General features: G+C 40.5%; 1 protein-coding gene across 2 annotated transcripts in view; it reads left to right on the top strand.

The window, feature by feature from the left end:
- The window catches only part of EFHC2 (EF-hand domain containing 2), an 85,210-nt gene that overhangs the window by 51,500 nt on the left and 13,833 nt on the right, over positions 1-19,877 (top strand). For both annotated transcript variants that reach the window (XM_045002640.1, XM_045002641.1), the window contains exons 8-11: positions 1,798-1,963; positions 3,269-3,411; positions 12,106-12,302; positions 15,986-16,119. In XM_045002640.1, coding sequence (XP_044858575.1) covers positions 1,798-1,963; positions 3,269-3,411; positions 12,106-12,302; positions 15,986-16,119 — 640 coding nt within the window. The remainder of the gene's footprint in view (positions 1-1,797; positions 1,964-3,268; positions 3,412-12,105; positions 12,303-15,985; positions 16,120-19,877) is intronic.

Below are 19,877 nucleotides of genomic sequence, written 5' to 3' on the forward strand. Positions count from 1 at the left end.
ACATTTGAGTTCTTCCAATACAAACAAAGAAATTGACAAAAAGCAGAGAAAAATATCACAAGCAAGGAATTTAAATTGTGGAATGATCCCAAGGGATAAGAGTTGAAAAGTGTTTTTTTAAATTTGGTTGTTCTGTTTAGGAATAATATTTCCCTTAGTATTGACTGATTTCTTCTAAACATTATAGGGCATGGGCAAAATCCTGTCCCCATTGAAATTACGATAGCAGTTTTGCCATTGATTTCAATAAGGCCTGCATTTCACCCTATAAATAGTGAAGTAAGCATGATTTAAAGCAGGGATCTCAAATTGAAATTACCACTAGGGCCACATGAGTACTAGTACATTTTCCCGAGGGCTGCATTACTGAAACCTTTTCATACAACGATTCAAAAGTATAGTCAAAACTGAAAAGAATGAAGAGTAATATATGTGACAAAGTTCCTCCTCTAGCTTGGTGGGTCCTGTGCTTATTGGAGGATTTGCTTGCCTCACAGATTCACCCTGTGGGTCGGGAAACAGCCCAGAGACCTTCCTCTCTGGTAGAGGCCACAGTCCAGGTCAATTCCTCTTGTGTGCGATCAGGAGTTGGGAGGTTTGGGGGGAACCTGGGCCCGCCCTCTACTCCAGGTTCCAGCCCAGGGCCCTGTGGACTGCAGCTGTCTAGAGTGCCTCCTGGGACAGCTGCACGTCAGCTACAACTCCCCGGGCTACTTCCCCATGGCCTCCTCCCAACACCTTCTTTGTCCTCACCACCGGACCTTCCTCCTGATGTCTGATAACACTTGTACTTCTCCATCCTCCAGCAGTATGCCTACTCACTCTCAGCTTCTTGCACACCTCTTGCTCCCAATTCCTCACACACACTTCCTCTCCCCTGGCTCCCTTTGGCCTGATTGGAGTGAGCCCTTTTATAGCATCAGAGGGGCCTTAATTAGAGTCAGGTGAGGCTGTTAAGCAGGTTAATTGGAGTCAGGTGTTCTCATTAGCCTGGAGCAGCCCCTGCTCTGGTCACTCAGGGAACAGAAAACTGCTTATCCAGTGGCCAGTATATCTCCCTTCTACTACTCTGCTCTGTTCCCAACTGGCCTGGGTCTATCACATATAGTATGCTATTAAAAGTCAATGTATTAACTTTTTAAAAACTGTAATGCGAAGAGGGGTTTTAATAAAATATAAACACCTGTAACTATTCCTTATGTGGTCAGTAATACTGATGATGATCTACACTAACAGACTATCAACATAGCTGTAATGGCAGGAACTTTTAAAAGTAACTATTCATACAAAATACGTTGCCACTTTTAACAAACATTTCTCCCAACTACTCACAGCAAAGAATCATACATGCTGAACTTCATACCCCAGACTGCTTGTCTAGTCCATGAGGTCCCGCCCCTGCCTCGCCTCTTCCCACCCCTTCCCTGCCCCTATTCCAACCCCTTCCCCAAATCCTCACCCCAGCCCCACCTCTTCTCTGCCTCCTCCCCTGCCACATCCCCGCTCCTCCCTTCTCCCTCCTGGAAAGTCCTAAGTGCTGCCAAACAGCTGTTTGGCGGTGGGAAGTTCTGGGAGGTAGGCAGAGGAGCGTGCTTGGGAGGTGGGGGATGGGGAGGGGAGCTTGGCTGCCCGTGGAGTCGGCGCCCATGGCAGGCCACATGTTCGAGACCCCTGATATAAAGGGAGAGGTTCTGCTCTGTTACACGAATACATTAATAGACATCTATACTGAAAATGCAGTATCTTAAATAAAATAGCATGATCTGAAAAAAATCTTGCTGTCTTATTTTCTTATAGAGGATTTTACCCCAATTCCATTCAAGGCTCCACCTCCTCCAAAAATAGAAAAGAAGTTTCCACCGTATACTGGATTTGGTTCTGAAGAGGATTCTCTGTGCTCCTGCTTGAGCCTTCTTCCTCAACCTCCCCAGAAAGATTTCAAGAAATTCATGGAGAAAGACAGGTATTTTAGTGAAAGATAATCCCAGTCAGTTTTTTAAATTCCTGGTTGCAGGGGAGAGGGGTGTTAAGTGAAATGCCAAGGTTACATGACTTAAGTGTCCAGGTGTATTAGGACTTGGTTAGCAACATTGCAGTCGACATTTCTGTGAACTAGGCAGATACCATCTTCCATGAAGTTAGGGTCTAATCTGATTCCCATTAAAATAAATACAAAGATTCCGTTGACTTCATTTGGCGTTGGATCAGACTCTGAGGGTATGTCTACACTTGGAGCTAGAATGTGATTCCCATCTCGAGTAGACATACTTGCACTAGCTCTCATTGAGCTATCATACTAAAACAAAGTAATGTAGCTGTGCTAGCACATGCAGTGGTGAGAGGTGGTTGGAACTAGCTGCCCCAACTATGACCCAACCAGACCCTGTGGGTACATACTTGGGGTGGCTAGCATGTACTGCTGCTCCCAATGTTACCATTGCTCCACTACTGTTTATAGCACGCTAGCTGGATGAGAGTTAGTCTGAGTATATCTACTTGAGGTGGCAATCACACCTCCGGCTCCAAGTGTAGACAACTAAAAAGAATTTCAGAAGATCCACAAATACCATATAACCCCCGTTTGTTTCTCTTGAGATTTCCTGACAGTTCCTTTCTTTGTTGGCTGGTTTTCACGCACAGTTGTACTAGAGCAATATGAAAACATTAGCACCTTTTATTTCCATATATAGACTGTGCTATGATTTATGAATCCTGAGTAAAAAGCAAAGCTGCATTGCAGAGCTGAGGTCCATTAACCCACATATAGCGCCTTCAGAAAAAGAGAATGCTTTTAGAAGACTTTATTAAAATTTTAATAATTTATATAACCACGGTACATTTTTAAATAGTGACATCTAAATCAATCGATTTATTATTGGCCAGATTTCCTGGAGAGGGTCCTGACATGTATTTTGATTTGTATTTAGGTTTGAAATTAATACATCTAAAAAATGTGTTTTCCCCCCAATGAAATTTCTGGAAATAAACTTTGAGCCTGATTTGCAATTGAGATTGAATACAAATGCAATCAGAATCTGTAATCAGAGAACCAGTTGTGCCCTGAAAAATAATTCCTTTCTATCTGGCTGATCCTGCTTGGCTTTGTTAACCCCAGCTGAAAATTATTTTTGAAAAAATAGGGAATTTCATTCCATTTCCTGTCCAGACCAAGAATAACACAGTTTATTTCACAAAATGCATTTCCAAGTGATGAAAAGTTTCATCATACTATGTACTGAATTTCTTGCCACTTCTTCTGCCCTCATAGAAAAGGCCTCGAAAGTAACCTGCTGCGCTTTCTTGCAAAATTTATTACTGATAATCCCATTGACAAGGATCGGCAGTTCATTATTTCTTATTTTCTGAGTGATGACACAATTTCAGTGTTTGAGACCCCACAGCGAAATACAGGTAAGAGATAATAATCCTCTGGAAGCAATTCTAAGAGTTCTGCTGCTTTGATTAAAATGTAGTGATCATTAAACCCTATGGCCGAACTCAGTCCTAATGGAAGCCTGCGCAAATCCTTTTGAATTCAGTCAGATCTACATCTGTTTCTTTCAGGCTTGACTGAGGTCTGCTGTTTTACCTTAATAGTAGTTAGCTGTGATAATTTATAATCTGTGATACTCAGAATGAAACCATTTGTTGTAAGACAGCACTTCACAACATTTAAAGTTATTGGCTCCTAAAGATGGTGGCACATTTTCTATTTGCAAATCTTACCCAGGGGGGTTTGCTTTTGTTATAAATAACGTATAGAAACTGTACTGTTGTCATTGATGGTAAATAGGGATAAACCCATAGAAAACTTAACACACTGGAAATCATACAGTAAGTTCTGTGTTTTGCAGGATCAATATTATTATGCTAGCTACTGTATATGTTTTCCATTATATAGAGGCACAGTATAAAAGCAAAATCATTGTAATCTATTTTAATATACATAACAATATCTTAAACAATGCACAGTTTATTGGCATTTGAAGGGTAAATTTGGTCTTGTGCCAGTAGCTGTCTTAGTGACCTGCTAGAGTGACATTGATTTGAATTCCAGGAGACAGCTCATCCAGCCTTTCTAGTGATGAATGGTCTGTGCTTCAAGTTCTTGTCCATATGTATTTCACTGTTGGTGAGCATGCATCCAGTACAATTAAGTCTAGATACTTTGGGCCAGCAATGTTCTTTGGGGACCATGCCTGCGCCCTGAATATTCCTGTGCCTCTGAGGGCCAAAAGGGCAGGGTGACCCTACCCTTCATTTCCTTCTCCCTTCCTCTGGGTATGGGTTGGAACTTGCAGTGTCCAAGCTTCTTAGCTCATTATGTGGCCTCTTCTTTGCCAGGTAAATAGTTCTGGATAGTTAGGTACTTAGTAGTTAGTTAGTTAATAGTGTTATTGTTACAGATTTTTGATAGTAATTCCTTTCTTCCTTTTAGAAGGAAATTCACTTTTTTGTTTTCCCGTGAGTTAGCTCTGGAACTGAGATCAGTCATAATGGCTGAGCAGAAATCTCCAGGCTTCAAAAATTCCTCTTCCCGTGAGGCTGTAGTGCCTTCCAATGATGTGCACACTAGATGCTTGCTGTGTTTGGGTGAGGTGCACATAACAGAATCATGTACTTCATATAAAGCATTTTCAATGAGAACCCAAAGAGCTAGGGAGTCTCCTCTGAAAATATTCTCCCTGGAGAGGTCAGTGCATCCCTTTCCAAACCCCGAGACACCTGGAGCAGCAGTTTCTTAACACTCATCATCTAAAAGTGCTCTGGCTGCCACCTTAACTCCTGGAGTCAAAGTGGGAGCAGAAGCAGCCAAACTAGGGAATGCTGCACTGGGGGTGGGAGAAAATGGGGCCTCATGGGCGATCTCTCACCCCAGCATCTCCTTGAACCCTGAATGTGCAAGGGAGACTTCCCCCTACTCTGGACATACTAGGACCCAGGTGGTGCCTCCCCTCTTCCCTTGCCATGTGGCCTAGCTGGCCAGAGTCTCCAGCTGGCTGGGGCAGAAATGGCCAAAGCAGGGACCTCTGGACATTCAGAGAATTTTCTACAGTTTTAACTGGACTTTCTCTGCCCTGTGTTTGATTGGCTGTTTGTTCCAACACACCCCTCTCCCACACCCCTCTCCCTCCCTCCCATTTTTTTCACCTCAGCTTCACTCCTCATCTGTCCCTCTTATCCTGTCTCCCTCATGCCCTGCCCTTCAGTGTCTCCTCTCCATTCCCTTTTCTTTCCATTTAACCAATCCCTTCCTAAGTAAATCTACACCCTAACACCCCCCCACAAAAAATTAAAAACTTGTGGAATTAGCTTAATGTTAGCTGCCATCACACTTTTCACTCTGCCATTGTTCGCGACTCCTTCTCACATCCTCTGTTTGTCTTGTCTATTTAGACTGTAAGCTCTTTGGGGCTAGGACCACTTACTGCTCTGGTTTGTACAGTGTCTCGGAAAGAGGGGTCCATTCTTTGTTGGCCATTAGACACTTCAATATTTTATTTATTTATTTATTACTGTAGCACCTAGAAACCTCCGTCATAGACCAAGACCTGATTGTGGTAGACACTGTTCAAAATAAACATGATTAATAATAAGAGCTGCTGCTAAAGATCCATCTTTCTAGTTTGGTAAAATCTCAGGGTACAGAGGAAGGAAAGAGCACTGGACCCACGAAGGAAAGAGATCTCTGTCCTCTTCCTCAAGGAACCATAAATCCTCTCGAGCTTTAGAAGAAAAGGCGCCCAGTCCGGCACTGTTCACTATGCCTCCCTTGGTAATGCTTAAATCTCTCAGTACAGACCTCTCAGCATTGAGGCCCTGATGTCTCCTCATACTAATAACCCTGGCACTATGACCATCTACTCACCTGTCTTTGATACCAACATAATTGATATTGAGGTCCTATATAGCATTGAAAGACCTACTGGTCTCTTCAGTGCTGGACTCTCCACTATTAGCAGTGATGGAACTACCTCCTCCAGCACCGACTGCTGCTCTGATACTGGTACCAGGTACATTAGTGGTACCAACCAGAGCACAGACTAAAGGTGCTCCTAGCACACCAGCTGCTACAGCTCCTCCTCTCCAGGAGGACTATATATTCTCCTCCTCAGGCTCTGCAGGCAGTAGGGAGGTTGGCCAAGTTTGTTCCCCAGAGTCTAGATATTCAGGCAGCATACCACGGAGAGGGAGTCAAGGGTTGAGTTCTATTACCCTCAACGTAGAAGCTGAAAGAGGGATCGAATTCTCTGGTATCCTCTCCCTTGGCTACCTGTGTCTTGTGCTTAACAGTACCTTTGTCTGTATTGGACTCTGTGAGGAAAGCATCAGGCTAGAAGGCCAGTGCCTGCCTCCCAATCCAGGATTAGATCCCCTTCTTCACCTCCACCAACCCAGTCTGCTCCACTCCCAGCTGAACAGACATTCATGGTTCCGGTGAGGAAGCCCAAGCAGAGGCCGTCCTAACCCAGTTTCACATGTTCTCATCATCCCGGTATGAAACAGTAGTCCCTGAGTCATTTACCTCAACCCCAGAGGGCTATGAGATGTTCCAGAACTTGTTATGGAGAATAGCTGACACACTGGAGATTCCAGCTGAAGCAGTACAGGAAAAATTGCAGAAGCTTCTGGACATCGTACACTGGTCCATACTTGGATCTCTTGCAGTGCCAATCAAAGATGGACTTCTAGAATCAGCTAAATTGCTCTGGCAGACACCTGCCTCTTTGGTATCAGCATCAAAGAGCTCAGATCATCATTGCCACCTAGTGTCTTCCCAGGGTATTGAGCAATTTTATACACAATGGCTGGAATCATGGGTGGTTCTTGTGGTGAATGAGAGAGATCACATGGAAGGCAACACAAAGCAACATGAAAAGACAAGGAACCCAAAAAATTAGATTTATTTGGCTGAGGAAAATTACTCCACATCAAGCCTGCAAATGAGAATCATTACCTACCAAGCCTGGTTGGCAAAATACAATTATCTGAAGTGGGATTACATGGCTAAATGTGCAGGCAGGCTTTTTTAAGACAGTAGGGAATAATTTAAGTTGCTCATTGCTGAAAGTGACCTTGTTATGCATATCACTGCAAGCAGCCTGTGATGCCATAGGTATAGCTTCTAGGTCTTTGGTAACCTCATTTCTATAAGTTTCAGAGTGGTATCTGTGTTAGTCTGTATCAGCAAAAACAATGAGGAGTCCTGGTGGCCCCTTAGAGACTTACAGATTTATTTTGGGATCAGCTTTTGTGGGCTAGAACCCACTTCGCCAGATATCTGAGACAATTCCGGTACTTTACACCTAAAGAATCTCTCCATCCAACCTCCAATACAATTGCCTCTCCAGCCTGATGTAATATCTCAGGCACTATGAGATTCTCCATCTGGATCCACATTCCCTGCACTTTATGGCATGGGTGCTGGCTAGCTGACCTGAGTGGAAAGATCCTATTACCCTGAAGTACAAAGCATCCTAATCTGCAGTAGAAAAGATTCTACAAGGCATACTTATGCTGCTAAATGGAAGAGATTCATAATCTGGGTGCAGCATCAGTTATCTCCATCCCTGGACCAGATTCCAGACATACTGGACTACCATCTTTCTTTAAAGGACTCTGGACTGTCAGTGAGTTTCCGGAGGGTTCACCTAGCAGCCATCTCAGTTTTCCACCCTCCTCTTCAGTGATATTTTACATTTTCACACCCTACGGTAGCTAGGTTTGTATATCCCCCAGTCAGAGAACCTCTTCCCTCCTCGGGATCTAAATATTGGACTGATTGGGGCTAATGGGCCCACCTTTTGAGCCAATGGCCATATGTTCTCTCTTTTTCCACTTTTTATTAAAACAGCTTTTCTGTGGCAGTAACACTGTCCCGAAGGGTTGAGGAGATACAAACACTTGATGGCAAGGCCCCCTATAAAGACAGGGTGCCAGTAAGACCGCACCCTACATTTTTATGGAAAGTGGTCTCTGTCTTTCACTTAATTCAGGTCATCCCTTGACCTGTTTTCCCCCCAAAAAAATCCACGTTCAAATAAAGTTGAGGTGAAATGGCATACTTTACAGAATTTCTTAGAGTGTTCTCCTTCTATGTAGATAGGACTAAGCCATTCAGGGTATCCCCAAGATTATTGCTATTTTATGCAGACAGGATTAAAGGACAAGCCCTTTCAATACAGATGTTCTAACTGGATCTCTGCTTGTAGCAAGCGATGTGATGAATTAGCTAACATACTCTCATAGATGGGTCTAACATCTCAGTCTACCAGAGCACAAACAACCTCTGTTGCTTCTTTGATAAATGTTCCCATACTTGGAGATACTAGGGTAGCTACTTTGGGCTCAATACACACATTCACCCACCATTACTCCATAGTGGAAGCATCAAGATCTGATGCTAATTTTGGTAGGACTGTCCTACAATCATTGACAAAGAGTCCTGTGGCACCTTATAGACTAACAGACGTATTGGAGCATAAGCTTTCATGGGTGAATACCCACTTTGTCAGACACATTGGTTAGGTAGACTCCTAGCATCCACCTCCTGTAATCTAAGTCATTGCTTGTGAGTTACCAACAGTGAAATGTTTATGGACAAGCTCTCGGAGAAGAAGAAATGGCTACTTGTACCTTACAGTAATTGGTTCTTCAAGATGTGTTGTCCATATATGTTCCATGAGTCCTGCCGCTGCCCCCTCCCCCCTGGAGTAGAGGCAAAAATGGAGTGTAGAAAGGCGCTCCACCTGTGTTCCATAGCCTCTAGCTTTCACACTTCACTGTTCCAGCCTACATATTAGATCCATAACTAGTTATAATGGAATTGTCTATAGAAACAGTTGCTTCCATATATGTTATATCAATAGAGAGGATGCTGGTACAAATCCCGCAGGCTGGAACAATATATCAGTGTCTTTCCATTCCCTTGGATTTTGCTTATTTTAGATAGTATGCAATGCATAATGCTTACATAAACCCTTTATCCATACTGATGCTTCCAGTTGCTGCTGCTGTTGTTTATTCCTTATTTTATTATTAAATATTTGTGTATAGTGCTATAGTCATGCATGGCAATTCACATAGCAAATAAAGACATGATGTCCACCTCAGTCAGCTAAATTGACATGAGAAGACACTGGAAAGAGAACAACAAGCAAGGGAAAAGGAGGGGTGCAAGGAAGAAGAAATACACAGAATAAAGTTAAGGGTTTGTTTGGGTACTACATTACCTATTGTAGTAGCTCCTGGGTGGTCTTTTTTGTTTTGTTAATTACCTTTAATAATTGTTTTAATGGAATTTGCAGATTGTTGTTTGCGGGATTGTGAAAAGCAGTGGGTTTTGAGAAGATATATAGTAAGGGAGATTGCTTGGCCTACCAGACCAGTGAGACCATTTCAGGCTTGGAGGCCAGCACTCAGGAGAGCACAGGTACTTGTGCGAGAAGGGAACAAAAGGGGATCAGTCATTGGCAGAGAGAGAGTCAGGTAGTAGCTCAAATCGAGTGGATGAGGTTACCCAGGCATAAAGTGCAGAGGAAGAGGAGGAGGAGGCCAAAGACAGAATTTGGATGTAAAGAGGGGGTAAAGAGCAGGTGGTGCCTCCAGAGGAGATACTGGAGGGAGCGCTCCAAATCAAGTATCTGATAATCAAATAGAAGTACATGAGTTCAGAAAGGCGAAGAAGAAGTGTTGAAGGTGGTAGAATGGTCAAGCAGGGTGAGCCTGGAGAGGTCAAGGAGGATGAGACTGAAGAAGAGAGATTTGAACTTGGCCAAGAAAAGCTAATTGGAGACTGACTTAGTGAGAGAAGCCTCTGTGGAACAGAGGAGTGAAAGGAAGTACAAGCAACAGGAGGACCTAGGATGTGAAAGGGGTTAGGGAGACAGGGTAGCAGTTGGAAAGGTGGGAGAAACTGAGGAAGATTTATTTTTCAAAATGCAGAGAAGTAGGTATGTTTGAAGGCCGAGAAAAAGGAGCTAGCTGAGAGAATCGAATTAAGAATGAGAGAGGAGGGGTGGCAGAGGTCACAGTTGGGAGAGTACAAGGGAAAAGGGCAAAGGGACAGGGATTGGAGGAGGAGAGTGGGTACTTTGGCATAGGGAGCGAGGTGGGACTGGAATGAGTCTAAGTAGGGGAAAATAATAATGACCTCAGAACAGATGGGAGTAAGTAACAGTAAATTGTTTTTTTAATGATCATCCCTCTTTTACTCAGATTCAAAATGCTTATTATTCCTATTTTAATTTTAGAAATTGATGTTAATAGGCAAATTAAACTATTTGGAGTTGAAAAACTAACACTACAACCTTAACATTGTTCTCATTTTTCTCAGTACAGCATCCTGAAAATCACAGGGAGAGAAGCAACTCATTATTAATATTTTTCAAATTAGATTAGAAATTTAATTTTTGGACATTTTGAAGCTTCTGTTGAAAAGGGGGGCAAAATCTGAGACCTGTAGCTCCCCATATAGGAGACTATAACCCATTTTTCACCTTGTGTTAATACTAATCTAACAGCTGTACAAACACCTGCAAGGACTGAGCTGATCTCAGTGGAAGACTTTTTTGTTGGTGTTTATTTTGAGTCTGCTTCTTATAGATTTCCGTTGAAATTGCTCATCTGATCTCAACCTAAGGTCCTTAACCTGGCGGTGTTCCTTATTGTTATTTTAATTTTTCGTTGCAATATTAGAAAAGCGCTACTTTTAAACATTAGAAAAACACATTAAGGTAAATTTCTAATTTAAACACACACAAGGAGGGAAGTGCAGTCAGGGCTGAAATTCCAATCTCATGGTGACCAGTTGTGTTTAAGTATTGCATACATCTTCTAAAACTGTATGATCTAAAGTATCATATGTGCTGTTATACCTAGGTGAAAAGGAATGTGTTAAGTTCAGAGTTCCATCCTTAACTTTGAATTTTCGTGCTTTTTTTGGGTTTAAGCTAGACCCTGATCATTACCTTAATGTATTTTTTCTATCACTTTTATGATGTTAGTGGAGCAATTAAGTAAGATATCTGATCCAAACTCTTGTTTAATAAGTAGTTGGGTTTCACATTCACTTACAGTTTTGATTATAAATGGCATTATAATTTAATGTCCATCAGCCTTTTATTGGATTTACATCACTACAGAATATGTAAGACATCATAAAAAGTTACAAAAGTATGCTTTTTGGCTTTTGGTTTGAAAGGTTAGATATAAACAGGAAATGAAGCCCAGGCACTACAGAACTGGTGTAGTGCACATTTAACATAGTAACATATCTTGATAAAACATAACACTTGACAAACTGTTTTCTAGAACTTGGTAAATGTGATGCAGATTTGCTGGGCATTGCAAAACTATAGTAAATCAATTAAAAAGAAAGCCTATTCCTTCTAGTATTTTACATGCTAGTCACTTTAGCTTTACAAACAACAGTACCCATTCTGCCCTACTTGCACTTGTACTTGGCACTTAAATGTCATTTACATTTTAAAATCCACCTATAGTATAAATCACACAGTGCCCTTCAACCACATGCTCAGTTCCCATGATGTAAATAAAATAATTATATATGAAAACAAAATTATCATGAGGACGTCAAGTTTACAAAGGAAAACAGATCAGAATTAAGTTGCATTGGAAGAGCTATCTGGGAAAGCTAGAGCTATCTCAGTCCGATGTTTTTCACATTGATAAGCTCTTTAAAAGAAGTTGGAATAATGGTAAACCAAAAATTCAGTATATATGACTAGGACTTTCTCCTTATCCAAAGCTGTATTTGGCTTTAGCTGTTCAAGTGCAATTGCTTGTGTTGTATCCCTCCCAAGGTTCCCAGTGCTGGTGTCCGGGTTGTGGAAACCATGAGAAGAGGCAAACTTCTGTCACATTTTTATGAAAAAAGGAAGGTGTTTAGCAGGCATTAAAAGGATTACATGTCATGGAATGTGCACAGTGTAATTGTTGCTGTGGGCACTGATTATAGATGGCCCTTTTCAGGAATGAGAGAGAGAGAGAGGGAGTATAGGAGATGAAACTTGAAGATGAAAACTAATATTTAAAAACAAAATAGCAAAGTACAGCTAATTATTTACAATTCTGTTCCTCCAGGGATACTTGGTGGGAAGTTCCTGGAAAGAAGTCGTATTAAGAAGCCCGGGCAAGAGCTTTTTAAGAGTGAAATATCTGAGTACTTCAAAGCTCAGGATCTGTTTGTTGGAGCCAAAGTTTGTTTCCATGGTCACAACTTTCTTTTGGTGGATGCTGATGAGTATGCTTTCAACTATATGGAGAAGCATGCAGATGAGGTGAATTGGGCTTTTGCTATTTTATTTTGCCTTTCAGGACTGTGCATTGAGTATCTTATCTATATAATTTTCTCAGAACCAAGTTTACCATGTTTCTTCACACTAAAATGTGTACCGAACTATCATCATTTAATTATTTATCTTAACAATTTGATCATTTCACTGCCCCCCTCTCTGTATGTGTGTGTATATATATGTATATAATCTCTGATAATGTGCTTTGTCACAAATATCACATATTCCCTTCACGGCTGGGGATTCAAGCTCTCAGATGCATTGAGTTTCATGATCTGCTGCCACTGGCATTGTTTTCAGAAAGGAAAGCAATAATTAGCAGAGGGAGGGGAAAAACTGATGATACATACTTTTATTGTGCCAGTTAATTTACACATGGTCCTGGTAACAGAGTCAATGTTAACCAAAGCCACACAGGTATCTCATAGTTGTCCTGGCTGCATCTTCCCATAGCAGTTGTACATGAGGCAGTGGCAGAAACAGTAACTTGGAGGAGAAGATAAAAACAAGCTGCTATAAAGAATTGCAGAGTATTATGGGTGGACTACTGGTCTGGGTATGCTGTGCAGAAGCATACACTTAGGGAGATTCTGATGAAATAATTATAACTGTAGGTGTACATATTTGGGAAGTTTTTTCTCTGAAGTGTTGAAAATATTATTCTGAAATTATTTAAAAATGCATTTGAAGAATATGTAAAATCAGGAACTCCTGAGTTCTAACCCCTGCTCTGCCATGCTCACCTTGAACAACTTGCTTAGGGCCAGATTGTGCCCTGAGACACAGTTCCGTGCAGCATATAAGTTGCATTGCTTGTGGTGGATCACAGAAGGAAATGTGTCTCAGACTCAGTGTGTCTGAGTCATAATTTCTCCAAAGCTGCCCTTTCCCACAGTGGCAGGTGGGGAAGGGCAAAGAATATATTGAATCAGTCCTTAACAAGAAAGGGGATTTCCCTCCAGCTTTGTGTCCTGCCATCTTGTGGGTGGGTGTGGTGGTGGTGGTGGTGCGGGGGAGGGTCAGTGTTACTCTAGTCAGGTCTTTACCTATTCCCTGACCACCTACTCACTGAAAGGGAAGGGGGGCAAGAAGCAGCCATTCAAGGACTCTGCTGTGCCGAAGTCCCAGATCCCAGGGGTGGGTACGCCTAACACTGGTTTTCATGTGGGAGGGTGGAAATCCTTATTCCACTACCCAGTCATGGTCGAGTAGCCCTTAATGCCTTTGGGCCCCATGCACTACTCATCTGAGTGAGACAAACAGGTTTTCAGCCTCTGTTTCTTTGTAAAATAAGGATACTAACATTGTCTACTTCACTTGGTGAAGTAAGGATTATTTGTTTGTAGAGTGATTGTTGATATAAAGTGTTTTAACTGTTATGTATTAGTAAAAAGATAAAGCTATATACACCTCTTATTCCCTGCAATTTGTTTGTACTCCTAGTATCATAACCAAACTATGCTCCAAAATATACAGTGCACCATTAAACTACAAATGTTCTTTGGAGCTGCTGTTTGCGTTTGATTAATCCCTAAGCAAATAAATGAGATCCTAGTTTTTCAGACTAAGTGAATGCATATATCAGCATTACAATTGGCAGAATATGAACAAGAAACATTGAGAAAACAGTCCTTTAAAAATGAGTTTTGAAAACTATTATTCTTGCAGATAAGATTTTAAAACAGATGGTGAGAATAAGCTTTACTGTTGTATTGATGCCTAGGTGATTTATGCATGGTATTTGAATACTGAATATTAGGATTAAGTATACTAATTTGTCACAGTGGTCCAGGGAGTCACGTACTTCACTTACCTGAGCAAAAGTTGGAGATAAACAGATGAAAAATAAATACATTCTAGAGGAAGAGAGTTTTAAGATTATTCTTAATCCTTTTATTTTTAAATTCAATATTTCTTTAATCTTTAGTTCTCTGTTTCCTTCCTTTGCCTTGATCACTTTCCTCATCTGTGTCTCTTTTTAGAGCTGGTCAAAAAAGTTCCAACTGACCATTTCTCCATTACAAAATGCCATTATACCAAAACAGAAACTTTCTGCAGAAATGTGTTGATTTTTGATGCATTTTTGTTTAGATTTAAAAAAAAAAAAAAGGCATTTTGATAAAGTTACATTTCTATATTTTTGGAGCAGAGTATTTTGATTTTAATTTTGAAATTTATTTCATTTTTATAAAAATGTAAAAAGTCATAATCAAAGGAAACATTTTGATTGATCCAAAATGAATTATTTTCAAAAATATCATTTTGTGGGAAATTTTGAAATTGTTTGGTTTTGTTCCCATTTGGAATGAAAACAAAGTTAGAAACTGAGGAATTTCCCACTAATTAGAAATTCCAGTTCCCACACAGCTCTGCATATTTTAGCCAAGTTGAAAAGACTAGATCAAAGCACCTTAAGGAACTGTTAATGAGTGTCAGCAAGGTACACAGGATAGTTAACCTGCCATGCACTAGTGCAGGGTAGATTCATACTCCAGCTTGCTGCAAAGTAAGTGTTGATGTAGATAAGTCGTAAATGACAAAGTGTGCATGTCCTGTCTAGCAGGTAGGTTAATTCGAACTGGTGATTATTAATTACACTAAGGCCCCTTTGTGCTGCTCAGGCAATGTTATTAGGGTTTTAAGGTACACCCACTTTTAGGGCTCTTAACATAACCAGGGTGATGTAAAGATGCCTAAGAGATGCTGGGCCTGACTCGTGGTTATTCTAAGTGTAACTGAGAGTCAGGCCCAACCTCTCATGGTTAGGTCCTTAATTGCCAGCCTTATCTAATTTCAATATTTGCTACTCAGAACAACACCGTGTATCAAATGGGAGAAAACAGTTTTACATTTGTTTCATTATACTGTATGTTCTGCTGCAGAGCATGTCTGACTTTCTAGAACTTGATTCAGCATCTGTTAAATGACTGTTTATTCCAAAAAATAAAAATCAAAGTTTTATTCTTCTTGACTACACACTTTTAAGAGTAGCAAGCAAATTATGTACAGGGTTTTAACATAGCAAAACTGAATACTGAATTTGAAGCTCAAGTGCTCAAGTTTAATTGGAACGGCCTAATCGGGAAGAATGCCACTTGTTGAAAGAAATGTTCATCTTACATTCTGGGAAAAATTGGTTCCTAATAATACAATCTGTGCTGAACCCAGTGTGAATGACAAGTTTAGATGACTGAGAATATGCATTGGGACTGCAGTAAGCTGTTCACCAAAGCGAAGGATGAAAAGGTTTATTTTAAATTGATCATATGTATTAAATGAGGATTAAGTGGGATGCAGCAGTGGACAGTAAGGGCAAAAATAATTTTTAAACTTGTGCTTTAAAATGTACCTCTACCTGCTTTGATGTTGCATTGAAGCAAGACTGGACATCGTTTTCAGTAATTAAAAACTAAGCTTTCTGAAGGTCTAACAGATAAGTACATTTATTGAGCTTTTAACATTTTCAGTAAAAAGCAAATTTTCTCAGCAGTTGGCTTTTTCTCAAACTCACATAGAAAATGCTGTGATATGTACTGCACATTTGAGATGAGACAATGAGGATGATAATGCTTAGCGATTATACAGTGCCTTACATCTCCATAACACTGTGTATACATTAACTAAATAATGCCTTTCTGAGCATTTTCTGTTCTTCCCCATCCATTAAGTTCCCAATGGCCAATATCAGCCTCATCCTGAACAAACTGAAGGCTATAGGAGAACCTAGTTCCAGAGAGATCAAGCAGATTTTTGCAGCCACTGACCCTGAACACAGCAACGTGATTGAATATAACCCTTTCAGGTAAGAACGAGGGATTCTCAGTTTTAACGTTTACTTATAGGGTGATTTTCAAGAAATGTACAGAGCATTGCTGTTTCTTGAAGCTCTTTGCACAGTTGTGTGTTAAGTGATAGATGACTTGTATTTGATTTCCACTAGTTTTAGGACTTTGTGTGAAATGCAATACAAAGGAAGGTTTTCAGGTGAATTTAAAGGAAGTGATTCTGGCTTAGAACAAGAGAATATTTTGAATAGCTTGGATAGCACAAATGAATGTGGCTGTTCTCTGTGGAGTTAGCAGTGTGGCCACAGGAGAATAAGATCAGAACTGCATAGGCAGGGGAGTAGGTGAACGTATGGGCAGACAGGTAGGGTTAGCCAAGTCAGCTGGAAGTTCTGAAAATCAGGAAGGCAATTTTGAGTTGAATTCAGAGATGGATAGGAAACAACAGAGAATGGGGTTAATTGAGTCCTGATTCTTTGAGCAAGATGATAGCCTGGTTACTGAATCCAGGCCCCTTGAAGTGTAGGAAACAAACTAGGAAGATCTTAAGAGGGGAATGTAGTAGTTCACTCAGGCAGTGATTAAAGCATGAATAAGTATTTGAGCAGAGGCTGGGTTAATGGAAATCTGGATTCTGGCAATGATCCAGAGGTGGTAATGAACAAATTTATAGGCAAGTTATATATGGAAGGGGAAATTAAATTCAGGATCAAGGCCAGCTCCAAGGTTTCTGGCTTTGGTGGTAAAGGAGGGGTCTGAGCTAAGGAGAGTGGTGGTAAAGTCAAAGCTGTGGGACAGAGAAGTTTGTTTTACTTAGGACTTCAGTTTTTGAAACTTTGAGTAGTAGTATATGATGATATCAGGAGCTTCAGAGATAAGTTGAGTAGATAAATGGGAAATAACGAGATGTACCATGGGATGTCATCCATATAGAAATGTTAGCTCAGATAGAAACGACTGATGAACTATATTAGAAGAGATATAGGTGAGAAGAAAAGGGCCAAAGACAGGTCTTTGTAATATTTTATAGTAGAAGTATCAACGAAAGAATGAAACCCCATCTTCAGTAATGAAAAATGAGTATCTAGAGAGGTAAGATTCATACCAGGAGAAGTCAATGCCACTGGCACCTTCTTTTTGCTCAAGGTACTCAAGGATCAGTGTTAGAGGTTTTATTGAGATCAAATAGGTGTTAGTCCATGATCAAAGTCAAGATATTAGACCATTAAATGCATTGAGATGGTTGGTCTTACTACTACAGTAAGAAAGGGCAAAACACCAAGCTGATGATGTTATGCTGAAAAACCTTACCATTTGAGTAAGCAGTTTATTGCACATGCCCAATAATCTGTTTAAAAACCAAATAACTTGGTCATTAAATATTTGCTTTGGTCCAAATTATGAACTAATTATCTGAAGTGTTTTGTTGTTCTCTGCCATGCACTGATAAAGTGTCAAAGTCTCTAGCACTTGTATTACCAAATTGGAGTGGCAGACTTGAGAAGGACTGACTGCACTTAGGTATAGTGGGAAAGGTTTTTATTCTGGGAAGTGTAGCTTTTCTTACATGTAAGCTTATTGTGTATTCTTTGAAGCCCAAATTCTGTGCAGCTATGAACAGCCTGAGTGCTAAGCTGTGTGCAGGGCAGTGTGAGAGGGGTGTGGAATGAGATGAATTTTCTCCCCAAAGCTGTGGAGCCGCTCTGTGGTCTACTCTTTAAGCAGCGATGCTTCAATAGCTTCCTCCATGAATGTGAGAGGAGAGGAGGACTCACAAAGCAGTAGATCTTCTAGCCTCATCTCTCACATGGATCACCACAGGCCTCCTCTTCATACCTCATGTGTGCTGAGGTGCAGGGCTCCTGTAGGGATGAGCTGTAGCTCATAAGGTCTGCCCATCACCTGCAACTGCTGGCCTTCTGAACCCCCTTGTGGAGTGGAATCCCACCAATTCTGACAGGGGAGTATCCACAGATTGGAAATATCTTAACCATGTCGTCCCGTTCCATTTTGCAATATATGCATTACTATAGAACTGCCTGGAAATATTTCCACCATTCGGGGGAAAAATATTTTTATGCCAAAGCAAACAGAAAACCTCTCTGCTTCTATAAAAAGTCAATTTTTTGAGGAAACATATGTCTTTTATTTTATTTTCTCATATGTTACTATTGCTTTTAATCTTTCACAGCATTTCACACTTAGAGACCTTTACAAAATGCATATTTTTAATACATGCACTCACCTGCATGACAGCCTGAAGCTGTAAGGGACACTGAAGTTTATGCTCCAGTACTACAGTCTTCCTGGCTTGTCTTAGAATGAGACAAGAATTTCACTATGCTCTGAAGTTTACAGTTCAAATATACTCCTGTCTGCCTAGTTAATGAGTCAAAATAGCTTTCTCCATAATGTGTAATTTTCCTCAAGTTACACTGAGAAGATACATCCTTAGATATGATGCAGTGAAGCAGAATTATAATTATAGCATTTATTTATTCTGTTTACAAATCCCAAATCATACAGCATAGAAAACAGGAAATAAATAAATAGAATATACAGAAAGTATCAGCAGAGGTATTGTTCATACTATTGAGAAGCTTTGTTAAAGAGACCAGGACACTGATAGTGACTATGAAATGCTAAGGGAGATTAGAGAGGCTACCAAAATAAAGAACTCAAAATAGTGGGGGATTTCAATTATCCCCATGTTATCTGGGTTCATGTCACCTCAGGACAAAATGCAGAGACAAAATTTCTCGATACTTTAAATGACTACTTCTTGGAGCAGCTGGTACAGGAACCCACAAGGGGAGAGGCAATTCTTGATTTAGTCGTGAGTGGAGCGCAGGAGCTGGTCCAAGAGGTAACTATAACAGGACCGCTTGGAAATAGTGACCATAATATAATAACATTTAACATCCCTGTGGTGGGAAGAACACCTCAACAGCCCAACACTGTGGCATTTAATTTCAGAAAGGGGAACTATGCAAAAATGAGGCGGTTAGTTAAACTGAAATTAAAAGGTACAGTGACTAAAGTGAAATCCCTGCAAGCTGCATGGATGCTTTTCAAAGACACCATAATAGAAGCCCAACTTCAATGTATACCCCCAAATTAAAAAACACAGTAAAAACTAAAAAAGAGCCACTGTGGCTTAACAACCATGTAAAAGAAGCAGTGAGAGGTAAAAAGGCATCTTTTTAAAAAGTAGAAGTCAACTCTTAGTGAGGTAAATAGAAAGGAGCATAAACACTGCCAAATTAAGTGTAAAAATGTAATAAGAAAAGCCAAAAAGGAGTTTGAAGAACAGCTAGCCAGAAACTCAGAAGATAATAACAAAATGTTTTTTAAATATATCAGAAGCAGGAAGCCTGCTAAACAACCAGTGAGGCCCCTGGATGATCAAGATACAAAAGGAGCACTTAAAGACGATGAAGTAATTGCGGAGAAACTAAATGAATTCTTTGCTTCAGTCCCAAACCTGAGCCATTCTTTTGTAGGTGACAAATCTGAGGAATTGTCACAGATTGAAGTCTCACTAGAGAAGGTTTTGGAATTAATTGATAAACTTAACGGTAACAAGTCACCGGGGCCAGATGGCATTCACCCAAGAGTTCTGAAAGAACTCAAATGTGAAATTGCGGAACTATTAACTGTGGTTTGTAACCAGTCCTTTAAATCAGCTTCTGTACCCAATGACTGGAAGATAGTTAATGTAACACCAATATTTAAAAAGGGCTCTAGAGGTGATCCCGGCAATTACAGAGCGGTA

The sequence above is a fragment of the Mauremys mutica genome, chromosome 1 (assembly GCF_020497125.1).
Source record: "Mauremys mutica isolate MM-2020 ecotype Southern chromosome 1, ASM2049712v1, whole genome shotgun sequence".
Lineage (NCBI taxonomy): Eukaryota > Metazoa > Chordata > Testudines > Geoemydidae > Mauremys > Mauremys mutica.